General features: G+C 38.2%; 1 protein-coding gene across 2 annotated transcripts in view; it reads left to right on the top strand.

Moving 5' to 3' along the window:
• The first annotated feature begins 13,690 nt into the window (after positions 1-13,690).
• LOC107595001 (ephrin-A4-like) overlaps positions 13,691-15,913 on the top strand; it is a 47,262-nt gene continuing 45,039 nt past the window's right edge. Inside the window, exons 1-2 of one of the 2 annotated variants that reach the window (XR_001610223.1) lie at positions 14,215-14,296; positions 14,365-14,595. Coding sequence is in view for 1 of the 2 variants with exons in the window: in XM_016285255.1 (XP_016140741.1) it covers positions 14,178-14,296 (119 nt within the window). In the remaining variant the exon portion in view is untranslated. Of the gene's footprint in view, positions 14,297-14,364; positions 14,596-15,913 lie in introns of those variants that run through there. The other variant, XM_016285255.1, reaches the window with a different exon arrangement.

The following is a 15,913-nucleotide window of genomic DNA, read 5'->3' as shown; positions in this document are numbered from 1 at the left end:
TATATATATATATTATACACACACACACAAAGAAAAACAAGTAGATAGTATAGAAAAAATAGAAAGCTAGTGTTTTTTTTAATTAAAAAAGAAGATAAAGGTATATATAGGTAAAGTAGAATTAAAATAGAAAGTGCTAGAGATGGAGGGTCAAATAAAGGTGGAACAGATTTTTTGTCGTTTCTTGAAGATGGATAAGGACTCAGCTGCTGGGATTGATTTGGGCAGGTCATTCCACCAGGAGGGAACAGTTAATGAAAAAGTAAGTGAAAGTGATTTTGTGCCTCTTTGAGAGGGCACAATAATACACCATTCACTTGCAGAACGCAAGCTTTTAGAGGGCACATAACTCTGAAGTAATGAATTTAGGTAAATGGGTGCAGAGCTAGTGGTGGTTTTGTAGGCAAACATTAATGCCTTGAATTTAATGTGAGCAGCTACTGGTAGCCAGTGCAAATTGATGAACAGAGGTGTGACATGTTCTTTTCGGCTCATTAAAGATTAATCTTGCAGCGGCATTTTGGATTAATTGTAGAGGTGTGATAGAAGTGGCTGGAAGACCTGCCAAGAGAGCATTGCAATAGTTCAGCCTGGATAGAACAAGAACTTTAAAAATGTGGGTAACCAAACACTTGCTGGTCTCACTTCCATATTATTATTTTTCCATACTATGGAAGTCAATAGCTACCAGTAACTGTTTGGTGACCCACATTATTCAAAATCTCGTGTATTTTGTGTTCAGCAGAAGAATAAAGCCGTTTAGAAAATTAAATGATGACAATTTTAAATGTTAAAATAGTTAAAATCCTGTTTACAATTATGTCTCATCCCTATTTAAATTATACATTTACATTTAAATAAACAAAAAGTGTTTTGATTTAGTAATCGAAAAACATTGTCATGTAAAATAAATACAAATTCCGAACTCTTTCTTGGTCACTAATCAAATAAGCCAATTTGTGACATCAAATTATGTATTTTTTATCCCAACAGCATTTATAATAAACATTTTGCTTTATTTTTTCCCTTACCATTTTTAAACCACCTTTCATTTTTTCAGTTGATTAAAATAGTCCTGTGATGTGACAAACTAAAAATATATATCGGATACAGTGCGTCTCCATAAATGATCTTATAAAAGTGCATGTATAACAATTATAGAGCAATATTCCGTTTCAAATAGTTTTAGATGAAATATAGCATGTCACACAGCAGGAAATAAGCCACTGTCACTGCTTGACTTTTCATGTCAACTAGATGCATAAACATAATGCAGATATCACAATGAGTCAGTACCAATTCTGAAATTGCACATCATCAGAACAACATAAGAAGAAAAATATGTTTGGTTTTCCTTTATTTCGCCTTTATTAAAAAAGACATTCATCACTTGTCAAACACAGACAGCTGTTCAATATCATTCGCAATCATATTTTCATATAATTGACATTCTTGTGTGCAAGTGTGTGTTAGTCAGGGATAGAGACAGCAGGCAAGAGACTAAGCAAAAAATAAGAGGAAAGGCGGATGAAGGCATCAGTCAGTACATAAGGAGACACACTGAGTTTCAAACAGGATAGAGGGAGCGGCAGAAAATTGAAGGGAAAATGGAGCGATTGAGGGCAGAGGGGGGAGGAAAGAAAAAGGCAAAAGGAACATTTTGTAAACAGGTCTCTATAGTAACCAGTGCATAATTTGCTTGGTGGGAGCGAAAGAGGAAAAGAGAAGCGTTTACCGACTCGGCTTGAGCCCACCACTGTAATTACCCCTCAGAGAGAAAGACAGAAAGAGAGAAAGAGAGAGAGAGACAGCTTGAGAAAGAGAAACTGTGAGAAAAACATAAAGGCTACAGCTCAACCTGAATGCCTGCGAGTGACGTGTCTTCCTGCTCGTACGTGTTTGGATTTTGTGTTGGCAGGGCAGGTTTTTGGCTAGTTTTTCGCTCTCCCTTTCATTTACATGAAGAAAAGCTCATGCGCTCTCACCTACACACATAAACAGCGAAAAGACAACACAAACCAGAATGGATGCATTCAGTCACATTGTCTTTAGCTGTGAAGTGGCAACAATATGCACCGTGTTAGGCCAAATATAAAGCGGAGTGTAAATCCATCAATCCCAGGTCTCATTTGTCCTTGCTATCCCACTTTTTTCATTGAATTTGAAATGCAACAGGGGCAGTTTAGAGAGTGCAAAGCGAAAGGGAACCAGTCTCTCTCTCTCTCGCGCTCCCTTCGAGTTTGCATGTGGGCAGCCTAATTAATTGAGCAGTGCCTCTGAGTCCGTGTGTGTGTTACATGCTGGTTGAGAGGAAAGTTAATTATAGAGGGGAGAGTGGTGTGTACAGCCTGGTTGATTACAGTACGGCGGATTGGGGAAATGTGTGTTTGTGTATGTGTGTGAGACTGTCAGTCTGCGCCTGTACAGATAACAGGATTAACTCTCCCTTGACAGCTGGAGTACAACAGGGACGGAGAGAGAGAAACAAGAGAGAAATGAGGGAGGCAAGAAGGACATAAGTGACACTGATAGGGTTGAGGGATTTATGGAGAGAGAGAAAGACCAACTGCTGTCGTTTCTAAGAACACTTACTAACCTCACGCTTTACTTAGACTATACAAGGGCTGTTTATAAAGCTTCAGAAAGGAAGACAAAAGTTTGTATGGCTTTTGAGTCAAATTCTACTTAATTCAAGTAAATGTTAGAAGATTGCAAAAGTGTCAACTTTAAAAGAGGTCCGTTTAAATGACTCTATTGTTCAATTGTTTGTGGTTAGCTAATTAAAAAAATAATAATACATTTATTCAGCAAGAATGCATTAAATTAATCAAAAGTGAAGGTAAAGACTTACATTGTTATAAAAATCTCTTTAAATACATTTTTAAGGAACCCTGAAAATGTTAAGCAGCACAACTGTTTTCAACTATGATAAGAAATATGCCAATCATCAGTTTAGTCATTTATGGAATAAATTATGTTTTAAAATAAATTTAAAATATATTAAATTGTAATAAAATTACTGTTTTTAAATGTATTTTGATCAAATAAATGGTGAGCGTTAGAGACTTCTTTCAAAAACATTAAACAAACCTTAGTGAATCCAAACATTTGAACTGTAGTGTCGCATGTTATGGAGTGCTTAAAAATCTAAAACTTTTAACCTTTACAGGCCCACTTCTAATAACTATCATTATGAACATCACTCAAAAATGAAAATCCTTTCATTTATTCACTCTCATGTGACAGAGTTTTCATGTATGGGTGAACTATTCCTTTTAACTACTTAAATTACTGCATCATTTAATGCTTAACAGATCATTGAGAATGTTAGAAATTAGTTAGAAATGTACTGCAAATAAAATGTACACTAACAGGGCAGTATGTTAATGTTTTCATGAACATTGCATTGGTGCTACAGAGGTTAAAAATTTTGTAGCACAGGTCACAATTGTCAATTAACCTCACTCACAAACAAGCACACAACAAACACTGACTTCACACAAACAAGCGGCTCTGTCTCAAACATGCAATAATGTATTGCATGCATACTATTGGTACATTTATGTATCTCACAGACTATAGCATGTGCAACATATACATCTCACTGTACAGCCCTGACTAAGGAGTATTTCTTGATGTTTTTAGAAAATAACCTTCAAGGCACTACATACAAAGAAAAAAAGTTTAATGTTATTGTTATTTTATTAAGCCTACACTAAAGATTTATATTTCTGTCATTCGTCCTTGTGCATTTACATTCTATTCGAAAAGAAAAAAAGGTTTGACTGCTTATTTGCTCAGATGACATCTTTGATATGTCTCGTAGGACCTTCTTTTTCTCTTGGTGGAGCTAGTCATATCCGCTCTGATATGGTGATCACAGGAATAACCATGAGTAGACCCCAAACCATCAGAGTCATCAGAGGCCTCTCAATTGTCCTGAAGCACAAATGAAGCAACTTCAGAGATCTGCACTTATAAAAAATATTTATAAATCAATTAAATAAATGTATTCACATACTCTGCTGAAATATGTAAATGCAGAAATTTTCACCTATGCAAGCTTGATTTTGTCCGTTTATTGTGTTTTGAATTGTTTAAGACCACAATTCATAATGCAAAAATGACTTCTTGCATTATCAGCATTGCCTTAAATGGGTAGTTCACCCAAAAATGACAATTTTGTCATAATTTACTCATCTTCATGTTGTTCCAAACATGTATGCGTTTCTTTCTTGGGTTGAACAGAAAAGAAGATATTTTGAAGAATGTTTGCTACCTAACAGTTGCCTCTGCCCACTGACTTCCATAGTATTTTTTCAATACTATGGAAGTCAGTGGTTACCTGCGACTGTTTGGAAATATCCCAATAAAGGGAGTCTGCTTAAAGTAATTTTTCAGGTCAGCTACTGTCATGGCACAGCAACAGTTTGAAGAAATTATTGCTAAACAAGTTAGTTAAATACAGTGTTTGTAAGCAGATTTCATGCACAAATTTGTGCATACGCACACTAATGACAACATTAATGAATGAGACACATTTTACGTCAACTTTCTGAAATACTAACACATCAGGTTAAATGGCACCGACATTTTAAGGTAACTATCACCCCTGGAGTACTGGGGTTGTTAACAGCAAGACCAACGCAGGAGTGAACGTTAACTATTGCATACTTGCATAAAGTATGCTTCTAGCATAAAACTACACAGTCAAACAATTCAACCATTTTAAAAGCATTCATGCCCCAGTGCATGCTGGGAAGATTGTGAATGGGAATGAACCACAAAAAAAGACTTGTTTTTCAGTGCAGGCCTATCTAAACGCAACTCACTTTCTTTGCATGTTCATATGACCTAAAAAAAACAAAATCTGAGTATACTACATAGTTTAGCTCCTGAAAGTTGCTGGAACTTCAGTATAGTAGGCAAACATAAATAACTGCAATAATCAAGCAATTCTTTGATGTTTTATTTTTCACCAGGAATCATTTTACAGTGCATGTTGGCAGTCTGTCAACCTGTGCTCTTGTTCAGCTTACTAAAACAACATAAAACAGGAGCAGGGTGAGGTGGGGACGCAAGTTTTGGAACAACACCTGATCGCAGGAGCAGGAAACACACTTCAGAGCAGCTCCTGGAGGAGCACAAGGTGACTGTTCCCCGTTTAGCCCCGATTCTTAATTACCGCAGCACTGCTGAGACTCCCACACAATAGCCCAGACCCGGCCCACATGGACCACTGGCACTCAGATCTTCATTTATATAAATCAGAGCTCTGCTGCGCTGCAGATATGACCTCCACAAGGGCTCTCAGCTGCGCTCCACCGCCACAAAAACCTAGATATATCCTGTTAATTCCGAGACAGGACAAAACTGCGGTCAGGAAATGACAGAGAGTCAGATACGAAAGCCCATGCGTGAATACCTCTCTCCGGTGTATGGGCCGCCATTATCATGCTGCTTTATTAATTAGATAATAACCAAAGAGGCCAATTCAGGCCTCGGCGGGTGAGACCTTTTGTGTAATTATCCCACGTTCGTAAGAGCAAGGGAACGAGGAATTCTGCTTCGTTGTCGGGGGACTGTGAATCCTCCAGAGGGACAAATCACATAAGTGAAGACTCCGCCGCATGATCATGTGATATTAATGAGAAGAGGACAGGGGAATTAATAGGTTGTGCCATAGCGGGGGGAAGACTTGGAAGAATTAGCAACCGAATATACCCACCGCCGTGCTTCCCAACGTCATTGGAGAACACTCTCCACCTGCCGCTAAGAGTGATGGGCCTGCCGCACTGCTGGTCTTACCTGCCTCGCATTACTCACATCTCGGGCCGGTAATTTAACATGCGCAGATAATAACAAGGGACCACCGACTGCTGCCGCACACTGTGGCCACAGTGATTACTGCCTGAACACGCACTCTCCCGGGGATATCTGTCGTCAGCAAGGTGAATTAATTCAGCCTCTCCCTTACCTATCAACACATTCACACGTACACATACAAACACAAAACATGTAGACTCCCACAGAGACGAGCAGGACCTCAGCCAATGTTTCCAGAAGCTGTCGAGCACTTCAAACAAGATCAAGGATACGTCCTCATGCACTATTTAAGTATGGAATAATGTCACTTCATGCTTGGGATTCTGAAAGAAAGCGCAAAAGGGAACAATAAAAAGAATAAAGACATACAAAGTATGCGGAAACAACACATTGAGAAGGACAAAAGTAATTGAATAGGGCTAATGCTGATACACGCTAAATGCACTTAATACATTCCCAATGGTGAAGGAAAACAGCTCTTTTCATGAATAACCAGTTTCTGAGGAGGAGAATTAGGGTGTGTATTAACTGTGGAGATTTTGCTGCCAAGCAAATGTCCTTTATGTTCAGTGGTTTTCAAATGGATCTGTTTAAATGTTGTTATGGAGCTAGTTATTCTGGTTAATCAAACAGCCATCATTTGGTGACAATAGCCAAACAAAAACATGATCATAATTGAAACATGATATAATTGTATATTATTAAACATAATATAACACACACACACACACACACACACACACACACAATACTTTAAAAATGTTGAGAGACAGATATTTTTAAAAAGTGTCTCTCACGCTCACCAAAGCTGCATTTATTTTGTCCAAAATGCTTTAAAAACAGTAATATTGTGAAAGATGATTACAATTTAAAATAACTCTTTTCTATTTGAATATATTTAAAATGTAATTTATTCCTCCAGTCGTCAGTGTCACATGATCCTTCAGAAATCCTTCTAATATGCAGATTTGGTGATCAAGAAACTTACTGACCCTAAACCTTTAATCAGTAGTAAACAACTTTTCAAGAGGTTTCTGTGAAGAAACACTCAACCCTAAAAAACAAAATCCCTCATCTGAATGGCAAAAGCCACAAGGCCCTCTCTCATTCAGCCTTCTTTCAGTCTGGATGTTAAAATAGTTGCATTTGCGTCATCTCAAGTGTGAAATAGTAACAGCCACACAGAGGTTAGAGTACATGGAGAGTGATTATTATATTATGAGAGATGAGGGAATGCTGCTTTTGCTTTCAGTGGCTGTCATTACCAGGCTAAGTGCATTAGATCTGTAAACAGTGATATGGTGTTCTGGCTCTTTGCCTCCATCTGCTCACTTTCTCCACACCTCACCCGAGGCGTTTCTAGCCTTTCATCACTACTAGAGAGCAGGCACCCCAATAAGCAAAAAAAAAAAAGAAAAGAAGAAAAGGTGTAATCTTTTGCTATAAAAAATACTCACACATATATATATATATATATATATATAAACCAGCAGCAAAGTTTTCAAGCATTTTTACATTTTCATTTGCGTTACTTTAAGGTAACTATGGGTACAGATGATAACTACTTTTTATCTGCATAACTGTAACCTTAACATATTTGAACATGCTAACGTTCACCTTATCAGTGACCAGGGAAACAGATCAAGTTAAACGGATAGTTTACTTTCCTGACATTAGGGGAACTGCATCCTGCTACATTTGTTCAAAACTTGAATCCAAATAGTTTTACAATCAGATTGAAAAATGGCTGGCGCACATGCGCAGTGCCGATGATGTGCATGTTTACATATGTTTTATGTCTTCAAGATATGTCATCAAGGCAAAAACTACACTTACACTCATGATAGTTCCGGTGAAATTATTTGGCTGAACTTCTCCGATTCTGAACACAGCAACTAGGCTTTGTTCAGAATACATGTAATGCACATGTGAACAAATATATGAAACGGATTGCAAGGTTTAGGCATTATATAAACAGAACTTTCAAAATCGGAAATTAGATTGGATTCTGATTGATGGAATTCACAATTTACAAGCATTAACTCGGTAGCTACTTAGAAAACAAAAATGTGTTTTTTTTAAATAACATTTCAATGTTGCATTTTATTTTCAGTCAGGTAACTAGAAACCGCACCTAAACATTTTTTAATGCAAAGTTGATGTGAAAATACCTTTTAAAGTGATAGTCCTTCCAATAATGGATATTGTCATCATGAACTCACTCATGTTGTTCCATACCTGTTCTCACAGAAGGAACACAAAAGAAGATATTGTGAAGAATGTTAATAACTAAACAGTTTTGGTTCCCATTGACTTCTATTGTATAGACACAAATACAATAAACATCAATGGGAACCGTAATTGTTTGGTAGTCAACATTGTTCATAATATCATCTTTTGTGTTCAGCAGAATAAATAAATGCATACAGGTTTGGAACATTTGCAACGAGAGTAAATAATGACAGAATATACATTTTTGGGTGGCCTATCCCTTTAAATAGCTATAAAACATTAATATAACATGATTCACAATAAAAACAAAGCCAAACCAAACTTGCTAAATTTGCCGGATGTCATATTTAGGCTGTAGAATAATGTTCAAACAAAAAAACTTAAAGCTTACAAATAGACTTAGTTCAATGGCAAATATATTCCAATAACAGGCAGCTTACTATACCTGACAAACATTTCACAGTAAACTGTGATTATTAAAATTATTTTAACTTTGTGATTAAGTTTTTTTTTATGTTGCAGAAATATTATGGTGTAGTTAGCATGTCCACCAAACAGTGCAATGTTGTGAAAGTGCTTATTACGTTAAACTTAAGTGTGTAAAAACATCAAAACCCTTCACAACAAAAAACGAAGATCAAATACGACTAATAGGATAGCATTTTCGCAGGTCGTTGTTGCTGCAGAGATGGCGTGAAGTGGACAGGAGGAAAACATAAAGGTTAACATATGTTTATGCTGAGCTAATGGAAAGTTTCTGTGGCCTGTGCAAAAAGAGGGGAAAATCAAAGAACAACAATCTCCTGAGGAGAAAAGAGTCATTTTGACCTGTTGCTGTGGCGACCACCCCCAGAGCTCTGTGCACACATACAAACGTGGGCAAATTCTGGCATTCACCTCACCTCTCCCCTGCCCAGCCAGACAACAACAAAGCACAAGCCTGTCCACTGCCCCCCGGCCCACCAAAGCTCTTTTGTGTGGGCAGGCTAGTCTTTTTACCAGACGCTCACTGTGTGTTTCTGCAGCTCTTGTTTCTAGGGAATACGTCTGTGTGCAGGACCCCAGGGCAGCTGGAATGATGCCTGACGAGAGTGTAGCTTTGTTTCGCTGCTTGTGTGTGTTTGTCAGCCATTGTTTGCTTATCTATCTTTTTGTTTGGAGAGTCTCATGATCAGTTTTAGAAACAGAGACTACTGAAATAGGCCATCCCGCATACATTTAAAACATTGTCCGAATTTTATCTCCATCAATCTGTTTTCTGTCTGTCGTCACCTCTATGAAAACTGAGGCTCTATCACACAGCTTGCTTGACTTGGCGATTTCCGCATGAGTGCATATGAAACTAATAATTTCTGATCAAGATGAAATTATGTCTATAGAATTATGTGTAAAGCAGCCAGATTACATCGTATACACATCCTACGTATATGGCAGGGGTCTCCAACCTTTTTAGTTTACTTTTAGCCATCTAATTTTTCCTTTGAGACTGGTCATAATTTTTTTAAACCATAGATTAGTCTAAGTTAAATCCAAAAATAAGACTGATTACTTACTGGCTAACTGCTTGTTGGTCAAACTCTTACTTGAGACAGGCTCAACCCAGCAGTTGGGTAGAAACAATAACCCAGCATTTTTTAGAGTGTAGGCCTACATAAAGTAAATTGCTTTGTTGTTGTTGTTTTTTGTTCTTGTTTAACTTTTAAAAAATCCTTTTGAATAAGGTTAGGGTGTATGTATGGGTTAATTCATAATAGGTATAATTAACACTATAAAAACAATGGAAGTTAATGGCATGTCCTTATTTGACATGTGAGAGTGGGTTGATTTATTAGTTGGTAAGAACAAACTGTCTGGCCCTTACTGTGATAGTGTGTGTTTGAGTGTCACACACAGAATGAAAGGTTTGAATGCTAGAATGCTGTATTACATCACTAAGAATGGAATGTAGGGGTGTGTGTGTGTAAAAGCATATAGTGTCCATTAGGGTGACCATACGTGCCATTTTCCCAGGACGCGTCCTGGCCAGGATTTCTATATTGCCTAAAATATGGCACGTATGGAAAATGGCACGTATGGTCACCCTAGTGTCCATCACTTATCTCTGCATTTGTAAAATGACTGTTCTGACGCAACACGTGTTGTGCTTTGTACGTCTGTGTATCTAAAAATTCTGAAAGTCACATGTGGAGGTTAGTTTTAGCGGATGGAAAATATCACCTCAGATTAAAACAACAGAACAGTCAGTGAATTGTAAACAGTTGATGGAACTAGCATGCAGCTAATTCTAACAGCTAAAACTGCGTACAAAACTGGGCATTTTAGTCTTTTGAGTGTGTTTGCCGCAGTATATTGATCTAGATGTTTCTAAAAATGTTGGCAGCGCGTGTGTTTGATTTCTTTCTTGGGTTGAACAGAAAAGAAGATATTTTGAAGAATGTTTGCTACCTAACAGTTGCCTCTGCCCACTGACTTCCATAGTATTTTTTCAATACTATGGAAGTCAGTGGTTACCTGCGACTGTTTGGAAATATCCCAATAAAGGGAGTCTGCTTAAAGTAATTTTTCAGGTCAGCTACTGTCATGGCACAGCAACAGTTTGAAGAAATTATTGCTAAACAAGTTAGTTAAATACAGTGTTTGTAAGCAGATTTCATGCACAAATTTGTGCATACGCACACTAATGACAACATTAATGAATGAGACACATTTTACGTCAACTTTCTGAAATACTAACACATCAGGTTAAATGGCACCGACATTTTAAGGTAACTATCACCCCTGGAGTACTGGGGTTGTTAACAGCAAGACCAACGCAGGAGTGAACGTTAACTATTGCATACTTGCATAAAGTATGCTTCTAGCATAAAACTACACAGTCAAACAATTCAACCATTTTAAAAGCATTCATGCCCCAGTGCATGCTGGGAAGATTGTGAATGGGAATGAACCACAAAAAAAGACTTGTTTTTCAGTGCAGGCCTATCTAAACGCAACTCACTTTCTTTGCATGTTCATATGACCTAAAAAAAACAAAATCTGAGTATACTACATAGTTTAGCTCCTGAAAGTTGCTGGAACTTCAGTATAGTAGGCAAACATAAATAACTGCAATAATCAAGCAATTCTTTGATGTTTTATTTTTCACCAGGAATCATTTTACAGTGCATGTTGGCAGTCTGTCAACCTGTGCTCTTGTTCAGCTTACTAAAACAACATAAAACAGGAGCAGGGTGAGGTGGGGACGCAAGTTTTGGAACAACACCTGATCGCAGGAGCAGGAAACACACTTCAGAGCAGCTCCTGGAGGAGCACAAGGTGACTGTTCCCCGTTTAGCCCCGATTCTTAATTACCGCAGCACTGCTGAGACTCCCACACAATAGCCCAGACCCGGCCCACATGGACCACTGGCACTCAGATCTTCATTTATATAAATCAGAGCTCTGCTGCGCTGCAGATATGACCTCCACAAGGGCTCTCAGCTGCGCTCCACCGCCACAAAAACCTAGATATATCCTGTTAATTCCGAGACAGGACAAAACTGCGGTCAGGAAATGACAGAGAGTCAGATACGAAAGCCCATGCGTGAATACCTCTCTCCGGTGTATGGGCCGCCATTATCATGCTGCTTTATTAATTAGATAATAACCAAAGAGGCCAATTCAGGCCTCGGCGGGTGAGACCTTTTGTGTAATTATCCCACGTTCGTAAGAGCAAGGGAACGAGGAATTCTGCTTCGTTGTCGGGGGACTGTGAATCCTCCAGAGGGACAAATCACATAAGTGAAGACTCCGCCGCATGATCATGTGATATTAATGAGAAGAGGACAGGGGAATTAATAGGTTGTGCCATAGCGGGGGGAAGACTTGGAAGAATTAGCAACCGAATATACCCACCGCCGTGCTTCCCAACGTCATTGGAGAACACTCTCCACCTGCCGCTAAGAGTGATGGGCCTGCCGCACTGCTGGTCTTACCTGCCTCGCATTACTCACATCTCGGGCCGGTAATTTAACATGCGCAGATAATAACAAGGGACCACCGACTACTGCCGCACACTGTGGCCACAGTGATTACTGCCTGAACACGCACTCTCCCGGGGATATCTGTCGTCAGCAAGGTGAATTAATTCAGCCTCTCCCTTACCTATCAACACATTCACACGTACACATACAAACACAAAACATGTAGACTCCCACAGAGACGAGCAGGACCTCAGCCAATGTTTCCAGAAGCTGTCGAGCACTTCAAACAAGATCAAGGATACGTCCTCATGCACTATTTAAGTATGGAATAATGTCACTTCATGCTTGGGATTCTGAAAGAAAGCGCAAAAGGGAACAATAAAAAGAATAAAGACATACAAAGTATGCGGAAACAACACATTGAGAAGGACAAAAGTAATTGAATAGGGCTAATGCTGATACACGCTAAATGCACTTAATACATTCCCAATGGTGAAGGAAAACAGCTCTTTTCATGAATAACCAGTTTCTGAGGAGGAGAATTAGGGTGTGTATTAACTGTGGAGATTTTGCTGCCAAGCAAATGTCCTTTATGTTCAGTGGTTTTCAAATGGATCTGTTTAAATGTTGTTATGGAGCTAGTTATTCTGGTTAATCAAACAGCCATCATTTGGTGACAATAACCAAACAAAAACATGATCATAATTGAAACATGATATAATTGTATATTATTAAACATAATATAACACACACACACACACACACACACTACCATTCAAAAGTTTGGAGTCAGAAATGTTTTTAAAAAGTGTCTCATGCTCACCAAAGCTGCATTTATTTGATCAAAAAATAAAAGCATTCATATTGTGAAATATTATTATAATTTAACTATATAACTTTTTAACTAAATTACATTAAGCTGTTAACTAAAATAAGTGCAATTTAATACAACTGTGTTTTTTGTATCTATTTAATACATTTTAAAATGTAATTTATTACGTGATGGCAAAGATGAATTTTCAGGCAGTCATTACTCCAGTCTTCAGTATCACATGATCCTTCAGAAATCATTCTAATATGCTGATTTGGTGCCATATCATACATTGCTTATTACTATTATTACTGTTTAAAACAGTGGTGCTGCTTAAAACATTTTTGTTGAAACCTTGCTACAGCTTTTGAGGATTATTTTATGAATAGAAAGTTCAACCCAACAGTATTTACTTGAAAAATGTATATTTTGTCACATTATGACAATCCATAAATCCGCAGTGCAGAACTGGTTACTGCAGTATTCTTAAAAAAAATAAAAATAAAATCCTCATTTACACATCCTCATGTTGCTCCTCATTTTGTGTATAATACAAAAGTAAATGTTTGGCAGAATGACTTTCATTTTATAAACTGTGGTTGTCACCATAATCTTTTAAAACATGTTACTCTATCATCAACAGTGTAACATATCTTAAATGTAAACAAAAATGACTGCACCAGCCAAAAGTTCACGAGGAAAATCTTATTGAAAGACTTTTGTCCCACATTCAGTGAAAGCGAAGCTGTCAGGGCACTGTGCAGCACACCTTCAAAAACTAAGGAATGTTGGCCCCACCCCCTATATCATTGATTGGCTCAAAGTTTTAACGACACGCCCCCGTGTCCTCAGCCCTGCCCAGAAACGCACTCCAGTCACTCCTAATCACTGTCAACTATCAACGGCCGTGATTGAGAGCGTCCTGCGACTACAAACAATTGTCTCCTTTTCCTTTCATGAGAAGTTTGGAGTTGTTGTTAAATTTGGACCTTATAAACCAACACTGGATTTACATTTGAAGAAAAACAAGTTATTTTCATGTCGGAGTAAAGTGGAATACTTATCAAATCTTCACAAGGAAATACTAAACGTCGCACGGAATCGCAATCATGTTTCTTTATGAACTTGTCTCACACGTCAGCATATGTTTCGCATCTTTATAAACTTAAGCATGTAACCTCTTGTTGCATTTAGTAAGCAGAACATGTCTCTGTTCCTTAGTAAATGCGTTCAGATTTCCTAAAGACTCGGGATTTGCGTCTCTCCTCTAGTAAAGTTCTGCAACTGGTTTTAACTCCAAACTGAGTCTCATATCAGCCGCCCACAAGAGCTGGTCGACTTCAGTCATGAATGTGCCAAGGTGCTCTGGAGTTTGCGCTATGATGAGACTTCTGGCTCTGTTTATACACGTTATGTCAACGACAGCAAAGAGACACGTTGTATATTGGAACTCTACAAATACACGGTAAGATCACAATTACTTTTAATTCATACTCATCGTGTTGACTGTTTCCAATTAACCTTATTACGCAGGATTGCGGTTGCGTTCCCTGTGCGTAATTCAGCGCGCGGCGCTCTTCGGGATCTCAGCCCAGTGAATGTGAAGTGACTAAGCCCAAAAACGCTCCCAGATTTGTGTTGCTTCATGTCTGCAGCCTAAAACACACCTGCACCGATTAAAGGGTTTAATTGTGGTAACGTGTCCTCCCATGCTTCACTGTTTCCACCAGTCAAACTTTGATCTATTTATCCTTAAAGGCACACTCAGTCATTTCTGATAATTAAAGTTTTATGCTTAAAGAAATGCAAAACAAAAATTACTAGTGTTTTTATAAGTATTGTGTAAATGTGCACTCACATTAGAAGAAGATTAAGAAAAACAGCTGTTTTATTCTACATAGGGCGGGCTGTCACATTATGGGCGCTGCCATTTTGTAATCACATGATCATACAACTGAGTTATTATTATAACCAATAATAACAGCATGTTTCATTTATATAGATTTTCAGTCAGTGCTGAAGGTATTTTACAGCTAAAATATCTGAGTCACAGATAATAAAGGCTGCAGCATTAAGCATATATGGCTACTTCCCTACTATATGTTATGTGGTACGCAGTATGTCAAACAATTAGTAGTTTTGATTACACAGCGTTTAGAAATTATCATGCATAAATTCTGAAGTGTGCATTCAGTGGATGTTTTTCTATCCCATGAGGCCATAGGAGAGGAATGTCATATTTGGTTAATGACAGGAAACAGTGATGCAGCTGATGTTGTAGGTCAGATGTAATAAGTCCAGATTGGATTCATACTTTATGCATACTTAACATACTTTTAGTTTTAAAGGGGTCATATGATGCGATTTCCAGTTTTCCTTTCTCTTTGGAGTGTTACAAGCTCTTGGTGCATAAAGAAGATCTGTAAAGTTGCAAAGACTAAAGTCTCAAATCCAAAGAGATATTCTTTATAAAAGTTAAGAGTCAGCCACGCCTACCTAAAACGGCTCGTTCTAACACACCCCCACATGTCTACGTCACTATGTGGAAATATTAGCATAATGCCGCCCAAATGTGCACGCAAAGAAAGAAGGCGTGGCTTCAGGAACAGCAGTAGTGTTGATAAAGCCATGTCAGGGCGACGCTGTGTGATTCAGTACGAAAGGACTTTATTTGGCCTTCCGGAAGTAGATGCAATTAGGAATCATTGGTTAAGATTTATTTACAACAGAACAGCACAACCCAGATGTTCGAATTTGTGCAACGCATTTTATGGACGACAGTTTTTTTTTTACCTAGAAGAGCACAAGGCTGGCTGTGCACAAAGGCTATTTCTAAAAAAAAAGAAGAAAAAAAAAAGGGTAAATTCCGACTTTGCAATGACAATCTGGCTCTTCTGAATCAGCGACTGTAAGTATGTTTTGTTATTAGTTTAAGTATTTGCTATTGACTGTTCAAATGCAGAGTTTTGCGCAGCGCAGAGTAACGCGTCGTGTGTGTGTGTGTGTGTGTGTGTGAGTGAGTGAGAGAGAGAGAGAGAGAGAGAGCGTGTGAGTGAGTGATTGAGAGAGAGAGAGAGAGTGT

This window comes from Sinocyclocheilus grahami, unplaced genomic scaffold, assembly GCF_001515645.1.
Source record: "Sinocyclocheilus grahami isolate Dianchi unplaced genomic scaffold, SAMN03320097.WGS_v1.1 scaffold11.1, whole genome shotgun sequence".
Lineage (NCBI taxonomy): Eukaryota > Metazoa > Chordata > Actinopteri > Cypriniformes > Cyprinidae > Sinocyclocheilus > Sinocyclocheilus grahami.
This window is presented reverse-complemented; position numbering and strand designations above follow the sequence as displayed.